Source organism: Myotis nattereri (assembly GCF_964212035.1).
Source record: "Myotis nattereri genome assembly, chromosome: 1".
In the NCBI taxonomy this organism is placed as follows: Eukaryota; Metazoa; Chordata; class Mammalia; order Chiroptera; family Vespertilionidae; genus Myotis; species Myotis nattereri.
The window spans coordinates 155,986,638-156,010,969 of NC_138075.1; the positions used below are offsets into that span (position 1 = coordinate 155,986,638).

Here is a 24,332-nt window from a genome sequence, read left to right on the forward strand (position 1 = left end):
TACAGTGCATCCCCCTACAAGTAGCTTGGACAAGTAGCTTAAACCCAGTCTGAATTTTTTCTGCTGTAAAAGGAAATATTCACAACAAGCATGCAGTACTTTTTTTTGGAATAAAAATAAAAAGCATAGCAGATGTAAAATCACCTGGCACACAGTAAACATTCAAGAATTATTATTTGTAAACACTAAGATTACTGCCCAGTTAGGTGTGTCAGAAAGCATAATGCACTATTCCGTCCCGTTAAGTCTAGAGAAAGTCACTTGGCAGTGCATTTGAAGCTAATTAAAATATCTGATATGTCAAGAGGAAAAGCATGGTGATTTTTTTTCTCTTTGCTATTTCCAGGTCAGAACAGATTATATAATGATAAGCATTTGTTTTGGATATGGATGAATGGGTGGATGGATGCATGGATAGATGGAAAACATATGGATGAATGGATGGATGGATGGATGGACAGACGCATGCATGAATGGATGGATGGACAGATGGAGATTTGGGAATCTCCTTGCAAGACTATCAAAACCCCCAAAGAAAGAGGGAGAATATAACAAATTGTAATCTATTGTCTTTCATTTTTGAACCAGTGATTCCAAAGGAACTAGATGAACTTCTTCACAGCCTCCAACACAACTTTCTCCTTTTGAACTCTACTAATTGGGGTCTTGGGTTTCATTCTCTATAGAAAATACTCGAGTTAAAATGCTTAACATTCACATACTCAGATATACAAGATACCAAAGAGCTCAAAAATTTCCAGAGACACATCCAAAAAGATAGCACATCTTTTTCTCATATAATTCACAACAGCAAAATCTTTGGCCCTTACCTGAAGGTGGGTCCATTCTGTATTTATTCTCTTGACACCAACCAACTGGTCGAAGTCTGTAATCCAAGTAAAACAACCACTGGTCATAGGATTCAGTGTCCTCCAATCCCACATAGCGAAGGCGTAATCTTCCTCCAACATTTTCAATCACACTAACTATCCAGTACTGAAAAGGGTTCTGAGAATCCTGAAGTTCTATTAAGGAATCAACTGTAATGAGGTCTATAGGGCCTTTCCCTCGCAGAGGCTGTTTAAACAGAAGCAAAACTCCTTATTTTAAACTTTATTTTAAGGTTCTCATGGAAACAGATGACAGCAGAAGATAATATTTTTTCACACCATCATCCAAGCTATTGGCAAACAGTCTGGTGTTTCCCTCCACCCCCATCCTTTCCACAGCCCTCGCCCCCTCCCCTTCCCTCTCCTCCCACACACACTTCCATTTACCCAACTCTGTCCAACAACAAAAATCACAAGTCAATAGGAAATAACAGTTTGTGCTATGTTCTCACCAAACAAATACCCTTCCCAGATAAAATTGCATTTGTTAGAAATGAGTACACTTTTAAGAAGAGTTATACCGAAATTTGCCTTGAGCTAGAAAACGTGTGGTAGCAGAATGTCTACTTTTCTAATAGACAGATATATCAAACATGAGACTGTAAGTTTATACTGGGACTCAACAGACATGTATCTTACAATGGCCACTGCTATAGTAATCAAGACCCTCTCATACTTTGAATATGTGCATAAAGCATGAACATGTGTAGATAACATGTTTGATACATAAGGATATATACTAAATTAGAATATTATGTAAAGCTGTGTCTACATCTACCCTGATAGCTGGTTTAGAGAATAAATGTACTTACTGCCCTATATAAGCAACCTTCTTAGCATATGTTAGCATAAGAAAAGGGTGTTTGTCCAGCCCGGCTTGTAGGCAAATATGTTTTTTTAAAAAAAACCTAAAAGAGTAATATAATCTGTCCTTTCGAAAGGGTCAACAACCATCATTTTGATTTGTTAACCAAACAATTAAATTAGTAGCCATTAAGATAAACAAATACACTAGGCAAAAATCTTCACAGAACCAAACCCTATAACTCAATATGTCAGACAATGGTGTTCCAAAGTATCAATATCTTTTATGACAGGAGGGAAACTTATTGTTAAGGTTAAGAGAATAATGATATTGTCAACATCCACATTGTATTCCTTGTTATTCATTGTGTTTTCCCCTTTTTCAAGGGCATTCTTGAAACAAATATGGTAACACAATAATTATCTACAGCACACCTTTTACTATATATAATAGAACAGGAATATAAAAATAAAATGTTTCATCAAAAAATTATTTACAAATGAACCATCAAGATTTCAGATTTAACTATTTTTTTCAGTACCATAAATTACCTTAATCATATTTAAATATGGTTAGTCATTTGTCCTCTTGTTTTTATAAGAGAGGAGGTTAATTCAATTATTACTTATCATGTGCATATAAATCTTTGGGTTATGCATCCAGAATGGAATAGTTAATGAAACCATTTAACAATATGCTCCCAGATTATACTAGTTTCACCTGTACAACAAAACAGTTATTCTTCGGGATTTTATTTACATACACTAATAAAGGGTAGAGGCTTAAACATATAAGATAGTGAGATGTTCTAACATAGTATTATTTTAAAATGTGTTCACATATTTTAAAGCAAATTTAAAGCAAATTCCCCATTTATTGATTGTAGCACAGATGAAGATTTTTCAATGCCATTAGAATCAGAAACCTAAGTAACTTAGGAAAAAACAATGTTAGGCTCTTTGAATATAGATACCTGAGTGTACGCATGTACCTGCGGAAGGATATATGCAAAGGTGCCGTTAGGTTTGAGTTCATGTAACTGATGCTTCAGACATAGAATAGCTGTAAACAATAATACATACACCTTCCAGAAGGTTAGCAGGTGCTGTCCGGGAACCAGTCAAGTCACGAATGAGAAATTCTGTCCAGTCTGTGTACTTTTCTTTGATTGCTGGTGAAACAAAGGAGAGAAAACACTTCAACGCCACTCAATTATCAAATAAACTTAAAAGGACAGCATTTTGCTGTTTATGAGTGTTACTTCAATATTTCTCTTAATTTTAAGCACCAATCTTAAGTACTAAAATCATAACAGCAAATCTATCAACAATGGGTGTTCATACCCACCAGGTGCTTAGATTTTGCTGGGCATGAGGAGATTAAATAGGAGGTTCTAAAGTCTTGAAAACTATTTAGAAACTTCTGAGAACAACAAAGACATTATAAAGTATGTAATTCAGTTGGTTCCAAGAAGAAAGAGATCAATGAGGGCTGGCAGAATCAGAGAAAGTTTTCCAGGTGAGAAAATAAATCCAGGCTCTGAATTACACAAAAGGTTTATAGAGGCAGAGAAGAGGAAGATGGAACTTTCATATTGACAGGAACAGCACAGGCTAAGGAAAAAAAAAGGAAGCAGTGAATCTTAAATTATAAATGGAAGCACTTACTATTAAGAATAAAAGACTACAGTATTCCTTCCCTTGGAGATTTTTAAAAGACAACCTACATTAATTTTTCAGAGGTTTTGAATTAAATTGTTCCCATAAACAGGAGGATATATCCTGAAAGGATTCAACAGGACTGATAAGCTCCTACTATGTGCAATGAACCCTGTAACATACTACTGGGGCTCAAGCACATAGATATAAGTATTCCTCTTCTTAATAATAAATACAGCCCAGATAAAGATGAAACTTGTGAATAATTTTATAAAAATTATACATACACAGAGACACACACATTCCTTAGTACTTAGGAAATTCTATTTCAACTTTAGCACTTTTTCCGTTGTACAAATATACTTGTATAATTACAAAAGGCAATATCATTATTTTGCTCTGAAGTACAGGCTTTAACAAAGACATTACCTAAGAATTGGTGGAAGCAAAGGACAGACTTTTCACAGTGGTAACATTAGGTTAAAATAGGAAAGACAAGAACCTCAGAATATTCTCCATAATTAGACCACTTAATATTTATGTCATTAAAACCTCGGACAGTATATATGCAAACCCTTATGACAAAGGCCTTTGCTATTTAACATTCTACACATTGTTATGGCATCACATGTGACTTTTAATGGAGACTCCTTCATTGGGCGGTTGTAAGCATTAAATGAGAAAATAAATATAAACTCCCCAGTAATTATCACACATTTACAGTATTAATCAAGCCTTGTAAAAGTGTTCTTTGAATCCAGAGACATAGAAGCATAGAACAACACACTGTGGAATCTCAGAGGAAAGGGTGGGGGGAAGAGATCAACCAAAGAACTTGTATGCATATATGCATAATCCATGGAAACAGACAATAGGGTGGTGAAGGCCTGGAACGGGCTACAAGGGGTCAATGGGAGAAAAAAGGGACATATGTAATACTTTCAACAATAAAGATTTTTTTTAAAAGGGTTCTTTGGTAATGCAACTAACCATTCCTTCTTTAATGCACTCAAATACTTAATAACATGCTAACTTTTTTTTTAAAAAAAATCTCAAACTGATGTAATTGAACTAATAATTTATTGCAATCCAAATTAAACTTTTAATAAACTTGTACATCAGATCATGAATACAAAATGATGACCACGGGAATAAAAATCACAGTATTTTATTAATTTGAAACATTATAATTAGAATAAAAATTCCTTCCAGCATATGATGGAACTTTTTAGCCTTCTAATCTTTTAATTTCCCTTCCCTAATGTGGGTATTAATGCTAATTTCACCATTATGATCACAGCATGAAACACTGACAAACTGGTAGCCCACACACAAAAATCTACCTTATGGAAAAGAAGTCCTAATGTAAACTGTTATGGGAATCCAATGCATTTTTAGCTTCTATTCCTGTTTCTTCATATTATTATAAAATTGATTACCCATTATATAGTAGTAAAATACCATCTCTCTGTCTAAGCATACTAGTAGCAATAATATTTTAACACAAGAGGATACATGGTGCACAAAGATCATTATTCCACAGTCACTTATTCATGTTTTTATGAGAACAAGATCAATAGTGAATAGATGATACACAATGCTTACATCAATATGAATGTTTACGCACACAGCTATTTATACTTTTTTTTAATTGACACTACAGAGCACAGAATAGTTCCTGTAGTCTACATTTCTTCCTCATCCAAATCAAACTTCTGTTCTTGCTGTTACACACAAAGCACCCCGAAACAAGAAATGCAGCACTGTTGAGACAGTAATCATAAAGCTCAGAATTCAAACCACATTTCTTCGTACTTATATTCCAATCTGGCTTAAGCAGTTACTTTATAACTTTACTTTCATCAGTAAGTTATTCCTACAATTCACACAAGTCACATCTTACTGAAAAGTGAATTTATTCTAATAAGCTCTTATGGTATTTTATTATGCCTGTTTAAATAAGGCAAATACCTCAGTAAATACCAGTTTGCAGTAATGTATTGCTGAGGGGATTTTGGGAAATTGCGTAATATTTTTTGCCAGCTCCTCAGAATGCATCCAATGCCATCTAGGGGAGTAGCAGCAAGGAGTGCCCCCATCAGGGACACATAGGAGGTGCAGTGGTGCTTGCCTGAGGTGCCATCCTGCCTCCATGTCTATTCTCCGTCCCTAAAAACCACCACTCCCAATCTTGTTGCCCAGATCCAGCGACTTTCCCATCCTCTGCTATCCACCATCCCCATCTTTGTCCTATTCTGCCTCCCCATCTGTGCCTTTGGGAAACTAGAGTAACTATAACTGCAGCATAAAGGAAAAACCTGAGCCACGCCATCACCCACAAGTTCTAGAACCACCCTTCCTTTTTAACAAATCACTTTGAACATTCTTTTCTGACAAGTCAATACCCCATTTCTTTGCTCCCCTCCAAAACCAAACTTACACTAAGATTTCTCTCCACCCACCATTCAACCCAGTCAACTTCCTCCCCCACAAACTACCAAACCACTGACCTGCATTTTTCTCCAAAGACCTGCACATCCCCACACCAATGCCTTCTCAGGCCTTACTTGGATATTTGACACAAATGACCACTTCCTCCCTCACAGTGTCCTCTAGGGGTCTCCTCTACTCAACTTCCGATGATTCGGTGCGTTACTTAGAAACTGGTCCGGCCGGCTCTCCTTTCTTCTCGCTGTGTGGTCTTCCATGGACCATCTTATACATTCGCCTGACTTCAATCACATCAATACCATCAACTGCCAATTTCTCTCTACAAACCAGACCTCTTTTCTGAGCCTCAGAATCACAGATTCAATTGCCTGATTATCAGTGAGGTTTAGAATCATGACATTATGTTAATTCAGATTTCTTTTCTGGGAACTTACTATTTACATCCCTTGATCATTTTTCTATATACGTATCTTTTTTAAAAAAAAAAATGTTGACTTTTAGGAGCTCTGTCTATATTAGATATTAATTCTTTGTTAAAAATAACAAAGCTCTAACTTAGTAAATGATATGCAACATAAGCCTTTAAAAAGAAGACATGAGATCATTTTGCTCAGCCCTTGAATCTTAGAAAAGATTTCAAGCTCTTCAGCCTGGCTCGATGTCCTGCATGACTGGGTCCCTCTGCACTAATCTTCCTGTGCTGTCCACACTGGATTTCTCTAAACTCTCCTTCTACTGGGCCCCATTAGGGTTTTGCACATGCCCTTCCTTCTGCGACAAAACACTTTCTCCCCGTCTCCTCATCATCTCACCCATCACTTCCTCCTTGACCTCTGCTAACTTCTAAAATCAACTATATTCTCTCCTGGAAGCTCAAATTCTTTCCCTTCATAAATTTAATGCACTTTATGATTATATGTTTGTACATTTGTCTGATGACAGTTCCCACCTGACTGTTCACTCCAGGAGGCTAGGAACCATCCACATACATTGTGTTACTTCTGTATACCCAATACCTATAACAACTGCACATAGTAGGTGTTTAATAAAATTTTGGCACTGGAAGGAAGGACTAACAGATTAGATGGTTCTATAAATTGTATCTGCTTCACTAATATTTTGTTGAAACAGAACTTACTGAATTCAGGTGAAGAAAAACTGTTACCATGGATATTACACGGTCCTTTCAGTAAAATACAATTTAACTCAATAGCACATTACCAGCATTCACAAATGAACTGCCATTTTTTTTTGTTTTTTTCTCTTATTTGCCTTGTTTCATTTGTTTGTGTGATATTAGTTATCATTTAAGACTTTAGTTTCCGCATACATAACCCGAAAAGCCAGAGACCTGCCCATTTAATTGAGATAGCAATAATGTCTTATATGCTAGGGCAGACACATAATACTTCTCTAGAGTTCTCCTTATGAGTTAGTACACAATATGAGTCCATTAGGCAACACGGATACTGTTCATTTCAGACAAAGACATCATCCAGAAATTAAAGAAACACAAGGTACTACATACACCGCCATACTTTATCCTTAAGGGACCATCTACTTTCTCTGAAGCACCCCAGAACCTCTTAGCAATAGAAACACCCAAGACTTACAAAACAAAAGCCATACAAATATCAACTATATATAGCATTCTCTAGACACCACTCACATTACTCTACATCCTATTTCTAAGAGCCCAGAAGATAAAAAGCCTCTAAAACTATTAGAAGAAATTTAAAACCTTATCATTGTTCTCTGGTAAAAGATTTTTGCCCATTAGAGTATGGACTTTCTCTCATTCCCACAAATTTTCTCCAATTCTTTTCTAGCTACTAATATCTCACTTTATAGACATTTCTGCTGTTGCTTTAAATATTTTCCTGCTTTAAAAAATAACCTTCCAAAGAATCTGCCACTTTTTATTCTCCACTAGGAAAAACTTGCTACAGGTCTTTTATTGGTTCGCACTACGGCAAAACTGTCAAGACTGAATTGACATATCACAAAGGTCCAGGGCTGTAGTTCAATGGAAGAAGACACACACACACACACACACACACACACACACACACATACTTGACTTATTTCTTTTTGTAAAGTTACTTTCATTGCTGCTGCAAAATGACTTCCATTCAAATTTTCCCCAATGCTCCCCTTAGGTGTATGTCTTAAAAAGACAGAAACAAGTTTGCATAAAATTAACATTAACACGCCCTTTGTACATCTCTAATTACATGAATCAACTTATATTTCAAAATTTTTCACATTATTGTCTATGATGGTTTATTTGATGTGTCAACTTGACTAGGCCACAGGGCCCATATATTTAGTCAAACATTATCCTGGACAAGGATGTTTGTGGATGACATTGACATTTACGTTGGTAGATGTGACAAAGCAGATTGTCCGGCAGATTGTCGTCCCAATGTGGGTGGGCCTTATCCAGTCAGTTGAAAGACACAAAAACAAAAGACTGAGTGAGAGCAAGAGGTAATCATGACAACATCAAAGAAAAATTAAATAAATAGACATTCCATGCTCCTGGATAGAAAGACTCAATATTGTCACAATGTCATTTCTTTCTCAGTGATGGCGAACCTATAACACGCGTGTCAGAGGTGACACGCGAACTCATTTTTATGGTTGATTTTTCTTTGTTAAATGGCATTTAAATATATAAAATAAATATCAAAAATGTAAGTCTTTGTTTTACTATGGTTGCAAATATCAAAAAATTTCTATATGTGACATGGCACCAGAGTTAAGTTAGGGTTTTTCAAAATGCTGACACGCCGAGCTCAAAAGGTTCACCATCACTGTATCTTGATCTATAGGTTCAGTGCAATCCCAATCAAAATCCCAGCAAGTTATTTGGTGGATACTCACAAGCTGAGTCTAAAGTTTATATGGAGAAGATAAAGATCCAGAATAGCCAAAACAGCACTGAAGGAGAAGAACAAAGTAGGAGAACTGATACTACCTGACTTCAAGATTTACTATAAAGATACAGTAGTCAAGGCAGTGTGGTGTTGGCAAAGGAATAGACAAACAGATCAGTGGAACAGAACAGACACCCCAGAGACAGCCTACATGTATACTGTCAACTGATCTTTACAAAGGAGCACAATGACACAAAGACAGTCTTTTCAACAAATGGTCCTGGGAACTGGACATCAATGTACAAAAAAATGAACCTACATGCAGATTTTACACAAAAATTAGCCTTCTGAAAAATAACTAAAAATAGATCACAGACCTAAATGCAAAGCCTAGAAGATAACACAGGAGAAAACATAGATGACCTTGTATATGGTGATGCCTTTTAAACTACAACGCCCAAGGCATGATCTATGAAAAAAAATTGATAAGTTGAACTTCATTAAAATTAAACACTTCTGCTCCGTGAAAGACAATGTAAAAAGAATGAGAAAAAAATATTTGCAAAAGACACATCTGATAAAGGACTGTTATTCAAAATATAGAAAACACTTAAAACTCAACAAAAAGAAAAAAAAACTAATGTGATTTTAAAGAGGGCCAAACCCCTTAACAGACTTCTCACCAAAAAAAAAAGGTATACAGTTGGCAAATACTACATGACAAAATGCTTCACATTGTGTCATCAGAGAAAAGCAAAGTAAAACAATGAGATACCAGTTCATGCCTATTAGAATGGCCGAAATCCAGAAAATCGACACCACCAAATTTTGGCAGGGATGTGGAGCAACAAGAACTCTCATTCACAGCTGGTGAGAATGAAAAATGGTACAGCCACTTTGTGGAAGACAGTTTGGTAGTTTCTTACAAAACCAAACATACTCTTACCATACAATCAGCAACTGTATTCCTTGGTGTTCACACAAAGGAGTTGAAAACTTATGTCTACACGAAAACCTGCACACGTGTTTAGAGCACAGCTTTACTCCTAATTGGCAAATCTTGAAGCAAGCAAGATGTCCTTCAGTAGAATGGATAAACAAACTGTCGCACATCCAGACAGTGAAAGATTCAGCACTAAAAGTAAATGAACTATCAAAGCACAAAAGGATATAGAAGGACATTAAATGCATGTCACAAGTAAAAGAAGTCAATCTAAAAGAGGCTACATACTGTATGATTCCATCTATATGATGTTCTAGAAAAGCCAAAACTATGGAACAGTAAAAAGTGGTTGCCAGGGGTTAGTTGGGTAGGAGGGATGAATAGCGGGAACACAGAGCATTGTTAGGGCTATGAAACTACTCTGTACGATACTATAATGCTGAATACATGTCATTATACATTTGTCCAAGCCCACAGAATGTATTGTATCGAGTGAAACCGAATATATAAACTATGGACTCTATGTGAAGAGGATGCATCAATGGAGGTTCATCAATTGTAACAAATGTACCACTCTGTGGGGGAGGTTGATAATGTGGGAGGCTTGACTGTGTTAGGGCAGGGTGTGTACAGGAACTCTCTGTACCTTCCTCTTAATCTTGCTGTGAACCTAAACCCTAGTCTGTAAATTCCTTAAGGACAACACGCTGTATCTTATCATCATTGTTTATCCTAGTGCCTAGCACAGAGAACCCAACAAATGTTCCCACATAGCTTTCAAAAGTGAAGCAATTTATCATCCTCCCCCTAACCCAACATATATTAGACACCACAATTCTGATTAGAAGGAAAAAAATTGAGTGTTTCTAATGTGCCAAACAGAGCCAAGCACTTCCACACACAGCAACTCAGTTAGTGCTTCCCAAAACCAAGGAACTATTTATTCTCTTCCTCATTCAACAAATAAGATTCAAAGACTCTGAGACAGACAGTTGGTAACAGATATATTAAAGAGTATATTTGCAAACATGTATAATTAAGGGAATAAAACAGACAAATAAAACAAAACAATAAAACAAAACACAAATTATTTCATAAATATAGGACATAAACACAATTACTCAACAAAACCTTAGCTTAGACTCTATGTCAGATTTCTCAAAGCTACTTCTTGTCTACTTTTAAAGATTTATATGGCTAGGTAAGCAAATTTTGAAAAATTTAAAATAAAAACTCCTGTTTGTCCCAAGAGCTACACCTCATAAAATGTTACTTCCTTTAGAATGAAACTAAGAGTAATACTTTGCAAAAATACATAACTAAGGAGTACTTTCATAATAGATACAAATCTGATTAACATGCTAATCACAACAATTAAAGGTATCTTTAAATATACCTCATTGAACAGGGTTTACACTAAATATGAACAATATCATGAGAAAAGAAATGGAATGATTACCTGTAAACATCTCACTTGAGAGTTGACATATTTATGATATGCCATGAAATCCTTCTTATTAAAGTTAAGTTCAAGAAAATTCAAAGCATGTTCTTCGAGATAATCAGCCAGGTCCAACTGCAAGCAACAGTATCTTGCAGTCGTCATGGACAAACTCACTGACCTAACAGTTACGCCGGAACACAACACATGGCCCGGCTGTGGTTAAATACTTTAAACCCGCCATGTCTGTAAGTACTAATGAAACACAAGCTCTCTTCCACCAAATAGTCCTATAAGAACTCTGAGATTCTGTTTCTGAATTACCCAAAAACAGATCTTGGAAAAATGAAGACCCCAGAAAATATTCTCCTGACAATAGGATTTATTATCCAGTTATTGTGGATTTAAATCTTTTCCAACACTATGCTCCATTAGGACCCTTTTATTGACCTTTAAATTTTTTAAACATTTTACTGGAAATTTTTTAGTGACTTGTGTGTTTTTTTTAAAGAAGGATCAAAACACATTTTGCATATCTAAATTATAGTGGTCACTAGCAACTCAAAATTACAGAGAGCGGGAGGATGATATCTAAATTATAGGCCTGCAACCTGGAGAATAATCCGAACCTATAACCTCACTCCTTCACACATGTCTTCCCTGAGGAACTTTCCGCTCTGAGAACTCCATAAGGCAAAATGAACAGATCAAATTTTCTGTCAAATCCAAGGGCAAGAGCTACCACAGATGTCATGGTACAATTATTTGGAAGCAAGCTGGGCAAGCACCATGAACCAGGTGGGGCCAGACTTGCAGAGTGCAAGACAGAGTAGAAAAGATCACTAATGACGTCTGCATCGCCAAATCCAATAGTCACTTCCCAATGGTATACCTATTTGACATGATAAACAGCATTTGATATGTTGGCTCACTCTCTCCTTCTTCAAACAGTCTTCACTTAGTGTTAAGGATTAAATGTTTGCCTCCCCAAAGACCTTATGTTGAAATCCTACCCCCAATGTGATGGGATATAGAGGTGGGTCTCTTGGAAAGCACTTACTTAGGTCATGAAGGAGTAGCCCTCATGATGGAACTAGTGCCCTTAGAAAAGAGAGCCCGGGAGCTGTCTCACTCTTTCTGACCTGTGAGGACACAGCAGGGAGTCGGTAGTCGGCAAGCCAGAAGAGGGCCTTCACCAGAACCCAACCATGCTGGCACCCTGATCTCAGACTTCTAGACTCTAGAACTGTGAGGAATGGATTTTTGCTGTTTATAAGCCACCCAGTCTATGATATTGTTATAGCAGCCCGTGCTGGCTCAGACAGCTTCTGGGCCATCAATCTCTCTTAGCTTATCCCACTGGGCGTCACTTACCTCAATGGACATCACCGCTCAGTCTCCTTTGCTGTTCCTTCTCTTCTTTTCAACTTCTAAACATTGGAGGGCCCCAGAACACAGTCCTAGAATCCTCTCTATCTACACTCATCCCCTAATTGACTGCAACCAGTCTCATGGCTTCAAATACTATATGCTGACAATTTCTAATCATGTCTCTAGTCAGGAAAGTCTGAACTCTAAACTCATAGATGACTTCCACCTTGACATTTCCACTAACATTTCAACTTGCAACGTCCACACACAAACTTAATCCCACCCTCACGTGCTCCTCGCACAGAACTCCCCAACTCTGTAATAACTGTGCTTCTTCAGTTGCTCAGGCTGTGGTTACTCCTGGCTCTGACTTGTTCTATCCTATCCACCCCACAACACATTCATATTCTCTCTCTCTCTCTCTCTCTCTCTCTCTCTCTCTCTCTCTCTCTCTCTCTCTCCCTATCAGCAAACCCTGTCAACTCTATCTTTGTATATATCCAAAATCCAGCCACTGTATTTTTTAAGCCAAATCCACAACCACCACCCAGATCTATGCCACCATTATTTCTTTCCTGGATTACTGCTACAACCTTCTCATAGACTTTGCAGCCAGAATGATCCATTAAGATCACAGGTCATGGCTGAATTACTCTGCTGCTCAAAACTCTCTGATGAGAAAAAGTCAAAGTCTTCACCATGGCCTACAGGGTCCTATTGGCCACAGCCCTGACCTCTTCTACTCTTCCCCTCAGCACTCAATCCTGGTGGTCTGAATGGTGTGCCCCCTAGCACCATGGTCGGCAAACTCATTAGTCAACAGAGCCAAATATCAACAGTACAATGACTGAAATTTCTTCTGAGAGCCAAATTTTTTAAACTTAAACTATATAGGTAGGTACCTTGTTATTAACTTAATTAGGGTACTCCTAAGCTGGCTTTCGCTAAAAACATCCTCAATCTGAGGGGTCGACCTCAGCGAACGTACCCCCACTTCTTCTAATGCCACTTCTTCAAAATAGACTCGCCCAGGCCGAAAACCGACTTCTGCGCATGGGCCATGAAGTTTCAATCGCACTGTACGTGCTTACCCGCACGTGGTATTTTGTGGAAGAGCCACACTCAAGGGGCCAAAGAGCCGCATGTGGCTCACAAGCCGCGGTTTGTCGACCACTGCCCTAGCACATCAAGCATGTTCCGACCTAAGGACATTTGCACTTATTATTTCCTCTGCTCAGAACACTCTTCCCCTAGTTATATCTGAGGCCTGGCTCTTCCCTTCATTCAGGCCTCTGCTCAGATGTCACTTAGTCAAGGCAATCCCTACCTCCCCACACATACCACATAAAATAATATATCTTGTGCAGCCAACCAGTGTCTTTCCCTAGCCCATTTACCTAGCCTTCTTTTTCTCCAGAGCACTTATTTCCTTGGTCAGCTAAATACTTACATGTTTACTGTCTATCCCCCCTCCCTCTAGCAGAACTTCAGGCACAGGAGAGCAGGGACTCTTTTCCTTTCACTGTTATATCTCAAACACCTAGCATTACTATATGGTATTTCTTGAACTAGGCTTCCCAAAAGTTAACTAGCATCTCAGCCGTGCCTCCCGCTTTCCCATTAAGAAGCCTCACCCAGCTTCCTTCTAAAGCTGCCTAATGAGAGGGGAAATACAACTAAGGGGCACTATAGTATCAAATGGAAAAATGTAGTGGGTTAGAATTATTTCAAAAATTAGGCCAAGAGTAAGGGACTTCAAGAGTCAACCTAGCAGAGATATGTGAACTAGAACCCCCACTAACCACAAAAAACTGGGGAGAGAAGGGGTGAGGGAGCACTAGAAATTTTCATGGGCTTCAACAGGGTCCCAGGGAGAGAGCTCCAGGTGGGAGAATATATGATCTTTCCAAAACAAAATAAGATTGCTGGCAAGGTAATCTCGTGCTTACCTTTGTGACTTACTTGAATTTCTCTGTGTCAGGAAGTACCTTCTTACTAGTATTTCTAACCTAAATAATCTTGACTGCAGCTTCAGCCTATCTCCTTCTTCTCCAAAGCTCTACAGCCTCCGTCCAGATAGTTCTTGTCAACTAATAAGGACTCCAAACACCCTCCCCCTCCTCCTCATGCAGTTGAAATATCTCAATAATTAACTCGGCTCATATAGTTTGAATCCATCTTCAGTGTTTAATATGACCCCAGTCACAGTATTCCCATCGCCAAGAATGCTGTGCGAATTAAATTATGGTTCATTAGTTAACCGCAGGCTAAGTAGCTGAGTAGGAGCTCACAGCCCTGAAGTTGACCAGGACACTGACCCTTGATGTAACCCAGGTGAAGTTTCTAAACAAAACAAACTGGAATTTCAATGACTTTCCAAATACAGAGATCCGCAGGCAATTAGCTGGCTTGATTCTTGTTGATATGTACAAGTCTAAGGAAAACGATTAATTATAAGGAACATTCCAAAGTGCAGGAATCATGATTCAAAGCCATAACTCAGTTTGTGATTAAAGGAAGACTGTTCAGAAAGAACAAAAATCAGCCATGCCTTTCCCTCCCCAGTGAAGGAAAAGCTGAGCAGTCACAGTGCCTACAATAGAGGCATTTGGTTTGCAGGCAACCGTAGAAAAGGAAGAAGACATATTTTAGCGTGTATCTGACTCCCTCTCTCCCTCCCTTCCTGTCTTATGATCCTCAGTAACTGAACAGAAAATTTCAAATAAGTGAAGTCCTTATGGTTTTGTCTTCTGCGATTCTTAAAACAAACCAACCAACTAAAAATGCTTCAACAGTACATCACACAATATACCAAGAAAAATTTTCAAAAGGGTCAGAATATGTAAAAGAATATGCTGCTTCGGTAGCCGTAATTCATTTTGAGTGCTTACTATAAATTCTGCCTGCTTTGTTACATACACAGATTTCATTTGGGTTATTGCATGTGGCAGTTGTTTTTTAAGAACTCCTCTGTAAACCCAGCCTGAATTTTCTCCTGTCAGTTACATGAGATCAAATTATGTTTGGAAAAAATGGAACTTTGCTAGTAACAATTATTTCTAAGCAATGAAATGTAACAGATATTAACTTACAGTTTTCTTCCTATTATCACTATGATCATGTTAAATGAGATTTATAGTTGTTCAATAAAACAACAACTATTATGTCGCCTTAGAAGCAGCAATTCATCAACTAATGTGGGGCAAACAATGTATGCCAGGTGAGCAGAAAGGAATAAATATCCTGCTCATTTCGAAACCAGTTTTTCTTCCAACAGCGGAAGATAGGGTAATTTGAGATTTTGAAAGAGGAGAGTGTATAATAAAACAGTAACTTATTTAGATGTTAACTCTCACCACAACCTGGGATTGACTTGTCAAAAAATCATAAGCTCTAGGTGATAAGCTCTTGGTGATTTTTGTCATTTTATCTAGTATTTCAATTACCTCAACACAATAAACTACTGAGATTTAAAACCAGACACAGCCGAAACCGGTTTGGCTCAGTGGATACAGCATCGGCCTGCGGACTGAAGGGTCCCGGGTTTGATTCCGGTCAAGGGTATGTTCCTGGGTTGCGGGCATATCCCCAGTGGGAGATGTGCAGGAGGCAGCTGATCGATGTTTCTCTCTCATCGATGTTTCTAACTCTCTATCTCTCTCCCTTCCTCTCTGTAAAAAATCAATAAAATATATTTTAAAAAAATAAAAAATAAAAAAATAAAACCAGACACAAATGGAATTAATCTGGAAATAACTCTCTGTGCAATCATTCTGAGTTAATAATTCTTAATTTAAGAATTGTTCTACATGGCCCTGGCCTGTGTGCTCAGTGGTTAGAGTGTCAGCCTGTCACAGAGGAGTCTCACATTTAATTCCCAGTCAAGGGTACGTAGCCCTTTGATCCCTGGCCTCCGGGATCAAAGTGTATAACAGGTACTCATCTGGTTAACTCTTACAATAATATTCAAAGCAGCACCGACACTGCCTCAACTGACCTATCAGGAAAGAAGCAAAATATACAAGGAAGACACAAGATATACAAGGACCATTAGCAAAAGACAGAACAGACAGAAAAAAAATAAGACCTTAAAGGTTTCAGTTATTGGTATGATAAAATATACTTAATATGTTTATGGAAATAAAAGAACAAATTTAAATTCTGTAAGGAACACTAGCAATAACAAAATGATCATGAAAAGAAGAAAAAAATAGAAATTGTGTACGTTAAAATATAATGATTTTATTAAAATATCCAATCTCCCTGAACAGCAGATAAGGAAGCTGAAGAGAAAGTGTGCACTAGAAGATGGATGCAAAGAAATTATACAAAAGGTAGGGTAGACAAAAAGATGAAAATAGAAAAAAATTAAGAAACATGGTGGAGAGAACCAAGATGGCAGCATAGGTAAACACCTGTACTTGCTGCCTCCCACAACCACATCAAAATTACAACTAAAATACAGAACAACTATCATCCAGAACCCCAGGAGAGCTGGCTGAATGGAAGTCCTACAACTAGAGAAGTAAAGAAGAAAGCACACTGAGACTGGTAGGAGGTGCGGAGGCGCAGAACGGGCTGGTCTGGCACCCAAGTGTGCTGCTTTTTCATTTGGGAGGGAGATCGCCTCTGCAGAGGCCACCCAGAGGAGCAAGGGGTCCCAGCCCCACACCAGACCCCCAGCCCAGGAATCCAGAGCTGGGGAAAGAAGTCTCTATGGGTCGTAAGAATTACGAACTCTACAAACCAACGCAGATTGGAGCTGAGTGACTGGCTGCTGGAGACCCAGCTGCTCTTAAAAGGCTGCTCTTTTAAGCTCCTCTTAAAAGGCTGGCACCACAAAGTGAATTTACAAGCTCCCACTTCCTCTGAGCTCCAGTGCCAGGCGAGGCTCTGGGGGACCCAGACACATACAGGGAGAAACTAGACTGTCTGGCATCAGGGCAGGAACCCAGGGTGGCTTTCTTCCAGACAGAGGTGCTCGAAGAGGTCATTGTTCCCATGCTGGGACCTCCCCAGTGCAGGGCTGACTGGCAGCCATTGCTGTTTGCTCTGCCCTGGTGTTCGTTGAGACCCCGCTCCACCCAACTTACAACCCCACCCAAGCTATGTGCAGTGGCTTTTGCATAGGAATGGTCTGCCTTTTCTCAGACTAAAAATCTGTCAAACAAGCTGCAGCTGGGTTAGGGAGCCCCAAACCTATCAATAAAAGGCCCAAACCTGGCACCAGCACCAACCTGCCTTGCTTCACAGGTGGGCTTTGTCTGGGCACTTCTAAACCCAATACAAAGAGGAGGAATCTGCAGCTCTCTCTGTAGCTCCTGCTGGATGGCCCCAAGCAGTGGCTGACTTTGTACCTCTTTGGAGATCCAAGAGCCAGTGTACCCAGTGGTCAGTGTGAGACCATACCAGATTACAACTCTTCACAACCATAAATGACACACTCAAGGGGAAGACTCAGTGAGCACCAAAGTCCCACTGAAGCAAGTCCTGCTCCATAAGGGTGTCTCCTGCACAGCAGCTCTCCCTCTAAAGTTGCAGCTTGTCCCCACAGCCAATTGGCCTGGAAGTCAATTCCTCCCAGTAACACCAACAGCAATCAAGGCACAACTACAACAAAACTGTGCACAGAGCCCACAAAGGGATGCACCAAGAGTGTCCACCTCTGGTAATTGGGGAGGCTGAGCCACTGGGCCCTATAGGACACCTACTACACAAGGCCACTCTATTAACTCAAGGAGACTTAGCAGCTACCCAATACATAGATACAAACAGAGGGAAGCAGCCAAAATTTGGCAACAAAGAAAAATGTCACAAATGAAAGAAATTGAAGAAAGCAAACTACTGGATATAGAGTTCAAAACCACAGTTATAAGGTTACTCAAGAATATTCTAGAAACCTCTAAGGAACTTAGTGAGACTTTCAAAAATCTTAGTGAGAATGCCAAAAAAAAAAAAAAAAAAGGAAAAGGACCAGTCAGAAATTAAGCATACACTGACTGAAATAAAGAATAATATACAGGGTTTCAACAGTAGACTAGAGGATCCTGAGACTCAAATCAATGATTTGAAATATGAGGAAGCAAAAAACACCCAACCAGAAGAGCAAAAAGAAATAAGAATCCAAAAATATAAAGATAGTATAAGGAACCTTTGGGACAACTTCAAGTATACCAACCTCTGAATTATAGGGGTACCAGAAGAAGAGAGAGAGCAAGATACTAAAAACCTATTTGAAGAAATAATAACAGAAAACTTCCCTTACTTGGTGAAAGAAATAGACTTACAAGTCCAGGAAGCATAGAGAACCCCAAACAAAAGGAACCCAAAGAGGACCACACCAAGACACATCATAATTAAAATACCAAGGGTAAAAGACAAAGACAGAATCTTAAAAGCAGCAAGAGAAAAAACATTTAGTTACCTACAAGGGAATGCCCATACGACTGTCAGCTGATTTCTCAACAGAAACAATGCAGGCCAGAAGGGCATGGCAAGAAATATTCAAAGTGATGAATAGCAAGAACTTACAACCAAGATTGCTCTACTATCATTTAGAATTGAAGGTCAGATAAAGAGTTTCACAGACAAGAAAAAGCTAAGAGAGTTCATCACCACCAAGCCAGTATTATATGAAATGATGAGGGGTATTCTTTAAGAAAAGAAAGAGCCCTAACCGGTTTGGCTCAGTGGATGGAGTGTCAGCCTGCGGACTCAAGGGTCCCAGGTTCGATTCCGGTCAAGGGCATGTACCTTGGTTGCGGGCACATCCCCAGTAGGGGGTGTGCAGGAGGCAGCTGATTGATGTTTCTCTCTCATCGATGTTTCTAACTCTCTATCCCTCTCCCTTCCTCTCTGTAAAAAAATCAATAAAATATGTTTAAAAAAAAAAAGAAGAGAAAGAAAGAAGGTAAAGATAAAAAATATGAACAACAAAGTGACAACACATACATATATATCAAGTGAATCTAAAAATCAAATGAATAAAAAATCTGATGAGCAGAATAAACTGGTGAATGGAATAGAATCAGGGGAATGGAAATGGAACAGACTGATGATCTCAGAGGGAAGAAAGTGTGTGGGGGGCGGGACGGGGGCGCGGGTGCAGGAAGAGATTAGACAAAGATCATATATGCATGTATGCATTACCTATGGACACAGACAATAGGGTGACGTCAGCCTGGAGTGGGTTGGAAACTGGGTGGAGGAGAGCTATGGGTGAAAAACGAGGGACATCTGTAACAATCTCAACAATAAAGATTAATTTAAAAAAAAAGAAACATGGTGGATAAGGTCTCAAGGAAGTCTGCCTGGACTGCTAAAAAGAGAAGAAAGAGCCGAAACCGGTTTGGCTCAGTGGATAGAGCGTCGGCCTGCGGACTGAAGGGTCCCAGGTTTGATTCCGGTCAAGGGCATGTACCTGGGTTGCGGGCACATCCCCAGTGGGGAATGTGCAAGAGGCGGCTGATCGATGTTTCTCTCTCATCGATGTTTCTGACTTTCTATCTCTCTCCCTTCCTCTCTGTAAAAAATCAATAAAATATATTTAAAAAAAAAAAAAGAGAGAGAGAGAAGAAAGAACAGGAAAGAGGGTAAGATAACAAAAATGTTCAGAACTGATAATAGTCAATAACCCACAATAACCTCAATAAGCCCAAAAGAATTCAATCAGAATAAATATATTTAAAAACATTATAGTGAAACCACAGGACACCCAAAGCAAAGAGAATCTTATGAGGAGTCAGAGGGAAAAAGAACTAATAATCTTTCAAAGGAATAACAATTGTCTGACAAGTGATTTTCAGCAACAATTAAAGCCAAAGAGAATGGATTATATTGTCAGTATGCTGCTATAAAATACCTGTCCATCCAGCATTATGCACACAGCAGAAATACTTTTCAATCCTACGAAAGAATGAAGACATTTGAGACAAAGAAAAAATGAGTTTATCCACAATAGTCCCCCACTATAGGAAATTCCGAAGGATATGCTTCACGAAAAGAAAGTAATCCCGGAAGGAAAATATAAGATGTAAGAATGACTTACAAGAAAATAAAGTGGCCTGGCCAGTTTAGCTCAGTGGCTAGAGCGTCAGCCTGTGGACCGAAAGGTCCCAGGTTTGATTCTGGTCAGGGCCACATGCCCAGGTTGCGGGCTCGATCCTCAGTGATGGGTGTGCAGGAGGCAGCCGACCAGTGATTCTCTCATCACTGATGTTTCTATCGCTTCCTCTCCCTCTCTGAAATCAATAAAAATATATTAAAAAAAAAAGAAAGAAAATAAAGGGGTAAGTATAAGAAAAAATATAAATGAACACTGGCATGGCTTTATGAAGCTGGCAGAGTTTCCCTGGTGTGGTCGGGGGGGAGACAATATTCCACTCTAATAAAAAAAAAAATCCCATGACACTATCGATGTAATTATACATGGATAAAGCTCTTCCTCCTAGTCTACCAAATACCTGAATTACTAAAAATATAATTGCCTTATTTGCATTTAACTCAATGAATCTTGTGCTAGCACTTCTAGTGGCTATTTCTTGCTAGTTTATCTTTTACTGTGACATCCAGTTGGCTGCACTCTACCTTGCAAAGTAACAGATTCATCCATTGATGGCAACTCATAATTTTTCTATTTACAAATCCACCAGCTAAGAATGTAAAGTGATTTTTAAAAGAGAATTTGGCTAATAAATCTATCACATCATCCAAGAGTGACTAACCCACCTGGGTTTATCTTGATTGACTCACAGCTCTACCAGCGTCACTCAGCTACACAGAGCAATAAACCATCTCCCTGCAAGCTGTGATGATTAATCACCACCCTTCAGTTAAAGTCAATATCCCACTCACATCATGTTGACAACAAGAAAAATCTGGTAAGAAGAAATGGCTTTGCTTTATCTAGGCTGAGGATATATAAATTACAATCAGATTATGTAGATAAAATACATGAGCTAAATTTGTCCGTGGTAACTACACTTGTCACAGCACTTTTTAATGCCTCTAAAAAAGGATTTATGTAGGTGCTAGAGAGAGCGAACAGTTGAAGAAATGCTGTACGACAACTTCTGAAGGGCTCATTTGTAACTCATTCCAATTATTTCTTTTTCACTGTAGAAATCATTAGCTAGAATCTTTCCATTTCCCTGGCCCAGAGTATGTTTATTAAAAACCACTTACAAAAGTTGGACTATCCTTAAGGCATAAGCCATATCCTTAAGGCATGGACCATCCTTAAGGCAAACTACACTATTTCTTTCAGTCCACTGATGTCTTAACCGCAAAAGTGGGGCTCCGATGGTCCAAAGGAGCCCCGGCCACTGTCCAAAACAGCTGAGCTCCCCAGGAGAAGGGTACAAAGAGTCCTTGAGGAATCCAGGAGACCACCATTATGAGTGTTTTCGTAAGACATAAAAGACAATGCAGCAGAAAAGAGTATGATGAACAGAATCGTTGATGCTGAAAGTAAAATCAATTAAATGAAGGAAAGAAGAATACGGGAACCCAAACATTTTGTCCTGAGATCCTACATGTCCTGAACAACAAGCCAAAAAGAACCTCATATGCATGGCCAGTGTGACTCAATGGTTGAGTCTTGACCCAGGAGATCTTGGTTAGATTCCTGGTCAGGGAACACGCCCAGGGTTGTAGGCGATCCCCAGTAGCAGGTGTGCAGGAGGCAGCAGATCGTGATTCTCTCTCATCAATGATGTTTCTATCTCTCTTCCTCTACCTTCCTCTCTGAAATCAATAAAAATATTTTTTAAAAACAGCCTCATGTTTCACAGACTCAGGGGCTTTAGCTACATATACATAAACCCACTGGTAATTAGTGAGTAGACTGGAACTGCTTTGATGCTCCTGTTCTCAGTTTAATGGTCTGTTGAGTTTATAGCTGGTAACTGTCTCCATAAGGGGCTGTCAACATATCAAAATGATATTTACTGAACCTCACAGAGTAGAAAGTGAGTCTGGGGTTATTTTTTCCCCATGGTTAATTATAAAGCCCTGAGATGGGGATTTTAATTACTTGCCAGGTAAACGTGCTATATAACCTAACCTCAGAAAAAGAGAGACAGCACTGACATGACAGGATGGAAAGCTGCCTAGAGTTTCTGAAATTTGAGGGATGTTCCCAAGTTTGTCCATGTCCAGTGGCTAAAGTGGGAAAATGTAGAGTGCTCTGCCCACCTTCGGAGAAATAAACTAAATATAACACTGAATTCTGTTCTCAAACAAAACTGAAGCCAATTCACCCAAAACAATTACCCTCATAGGAACCATTCACACCACCTCCCTGCAAGAAGCGGAACTGCACAGCTTAGAAATCATTAAGATGGGAGGGGTGGGGTGCAGGACGGAGGGGGTCCATGGGAGAAAATTTTCAACTATAAAGATAAATTTTTAAAAAAGAAAATGAATTTTAAGTGCAGTGAGTTTGATACAACTATTCTCATTTCAACATCACGGGTAATCGAGAAAAACAGCAAATATGAACGTTGACTAAACAAAGGATGAGACCCACCCATCCTGCCCAAGGAACTCTGTCTGGTGTGTGGTGCTAAGACGGCCATGGTTCGCTTGAGTGAACCGAAGTCTCAGGATAACGTGTAATGGGAAGGCCACAGTTTCCTTATGTAAGCGTCTAAGTTAAAATATCTTCATGAGACTATCTTTATAAAATTAAAGCAGGTCATTCTGAGAAGTTCGATGTAGAAGAGGAAGGCTGCCTTTCACTTTTTACATTATACACTTAGTTTTCATTTTTATTACTTTTGTCATCTTTTAAAGTAATGAAAAATTCAGTTGAACCAACTGAGATTATTACATAGATTCAAATATGCGTGTGTCAGAACATCTAGTAAAAATCTAATGTGGAATTACTGTCTGTTCGTTAGGTTTTATTCTTAATTCCTAACTCATTAACCTTCAACAGAAAATATAAGGACAAGTCCTTAAATGAAAGGCCAATCATATAGGTCTAATCAAAATATAGTTAACATTGAACAGTTTTACCAGTTTCCACTTCCTCAGCTGCAAATTAACTTCATCTCCTAACCCATTTACTTACGGTGAAAGTAAAGCCACAAACATTAACAGCAACAAGCCTGCAGTTGCATTATTGTTACCGTATGACAAAGGCATAATGCTGACCCTTCAGGCAATTATACAAACCACGTAAGATAACCTCCTTCAGAATGAACAAAAGCTGCCCACTCCAGCCTTCAGGGACACTAATGTGGGTTAAGACATTGCTTCTCCTGGTGAACTCTGTTAAACTCTGTTCAGCTCACCTATTAGTGCTCATTAAGTTGCAGTTTCCTATTGGAATCAATCGCAATGATGGAAACATATGAGATCGTTTATTAGAGGCTTATTTTTCTATGATCAGTGTATTTATTCCTTTTAAGATATATTAAAAAAAAACAGTTACAACATTAAACTTTTGATTTCATGGGTGATCTGAGGTTAAAGTATTTACATTAAAAAAAAAGAAAGAACAAATACTGTCCCTAATGATTACTTCATCTCTGGGATTTACATCTCAAGCACTCTGGTGTAAACTGTGAGTCTATTATCCTAGCCTGGCTATAACCAGAGCGCTTTGAAAAGGGAAAAGCCTTTTACCTAACAATGCATAAGAATCAGACCCAGACCTGGCTGGTGTTGCTTAATGGTTAGAGTGTCGGCCTACACACTGAAAGGTCGCTGGTTGGATTCCCAGTCAAGGGCAGGTACCTGGGTTGCAGGTTTGGCCCCCAGCCCCAGTCGGGGGATGTTTACCAACACAGAGAGGTAAAGTGTCATGATGCACTGTGACGGTTCATTGTATGTGCCAACTGAACGGGGGCCCAGGGCGTTTGTCAAACATGTGTCTGTGTGAGGTCCTG

The 24,332-nt window shown here is 38.9% G+C and overlaps 1 protein-coding gene across 1 annotated transcript in view; it reads right to left on the reverse strand.

The window, feature by feature from the left end:
* Window positions 1-24,332, reverse strand: part of SFMBT2 (Scm like with four mbt domains 2) — a 219,919-nt gene that overhangs the window by 105,573 nt on the left and 90,014 nt on the right. The window contains exons 5-6 of the mRNA XM_081091132.1: window positions 2,778-2,866; window positions 831-1,077 (exon numbers count right to left, since the gene is read on the reverse strand). Of these exons, the coding sequence (XP_080947258.1) occupies window positions 831-1,077; window positions 2,778-2,866 (336 nt within the window). The remainder of the gene's footprint in view (window positions 1-830; window positions 1,078-2,777; window positions 2,867-24,332) is intronic.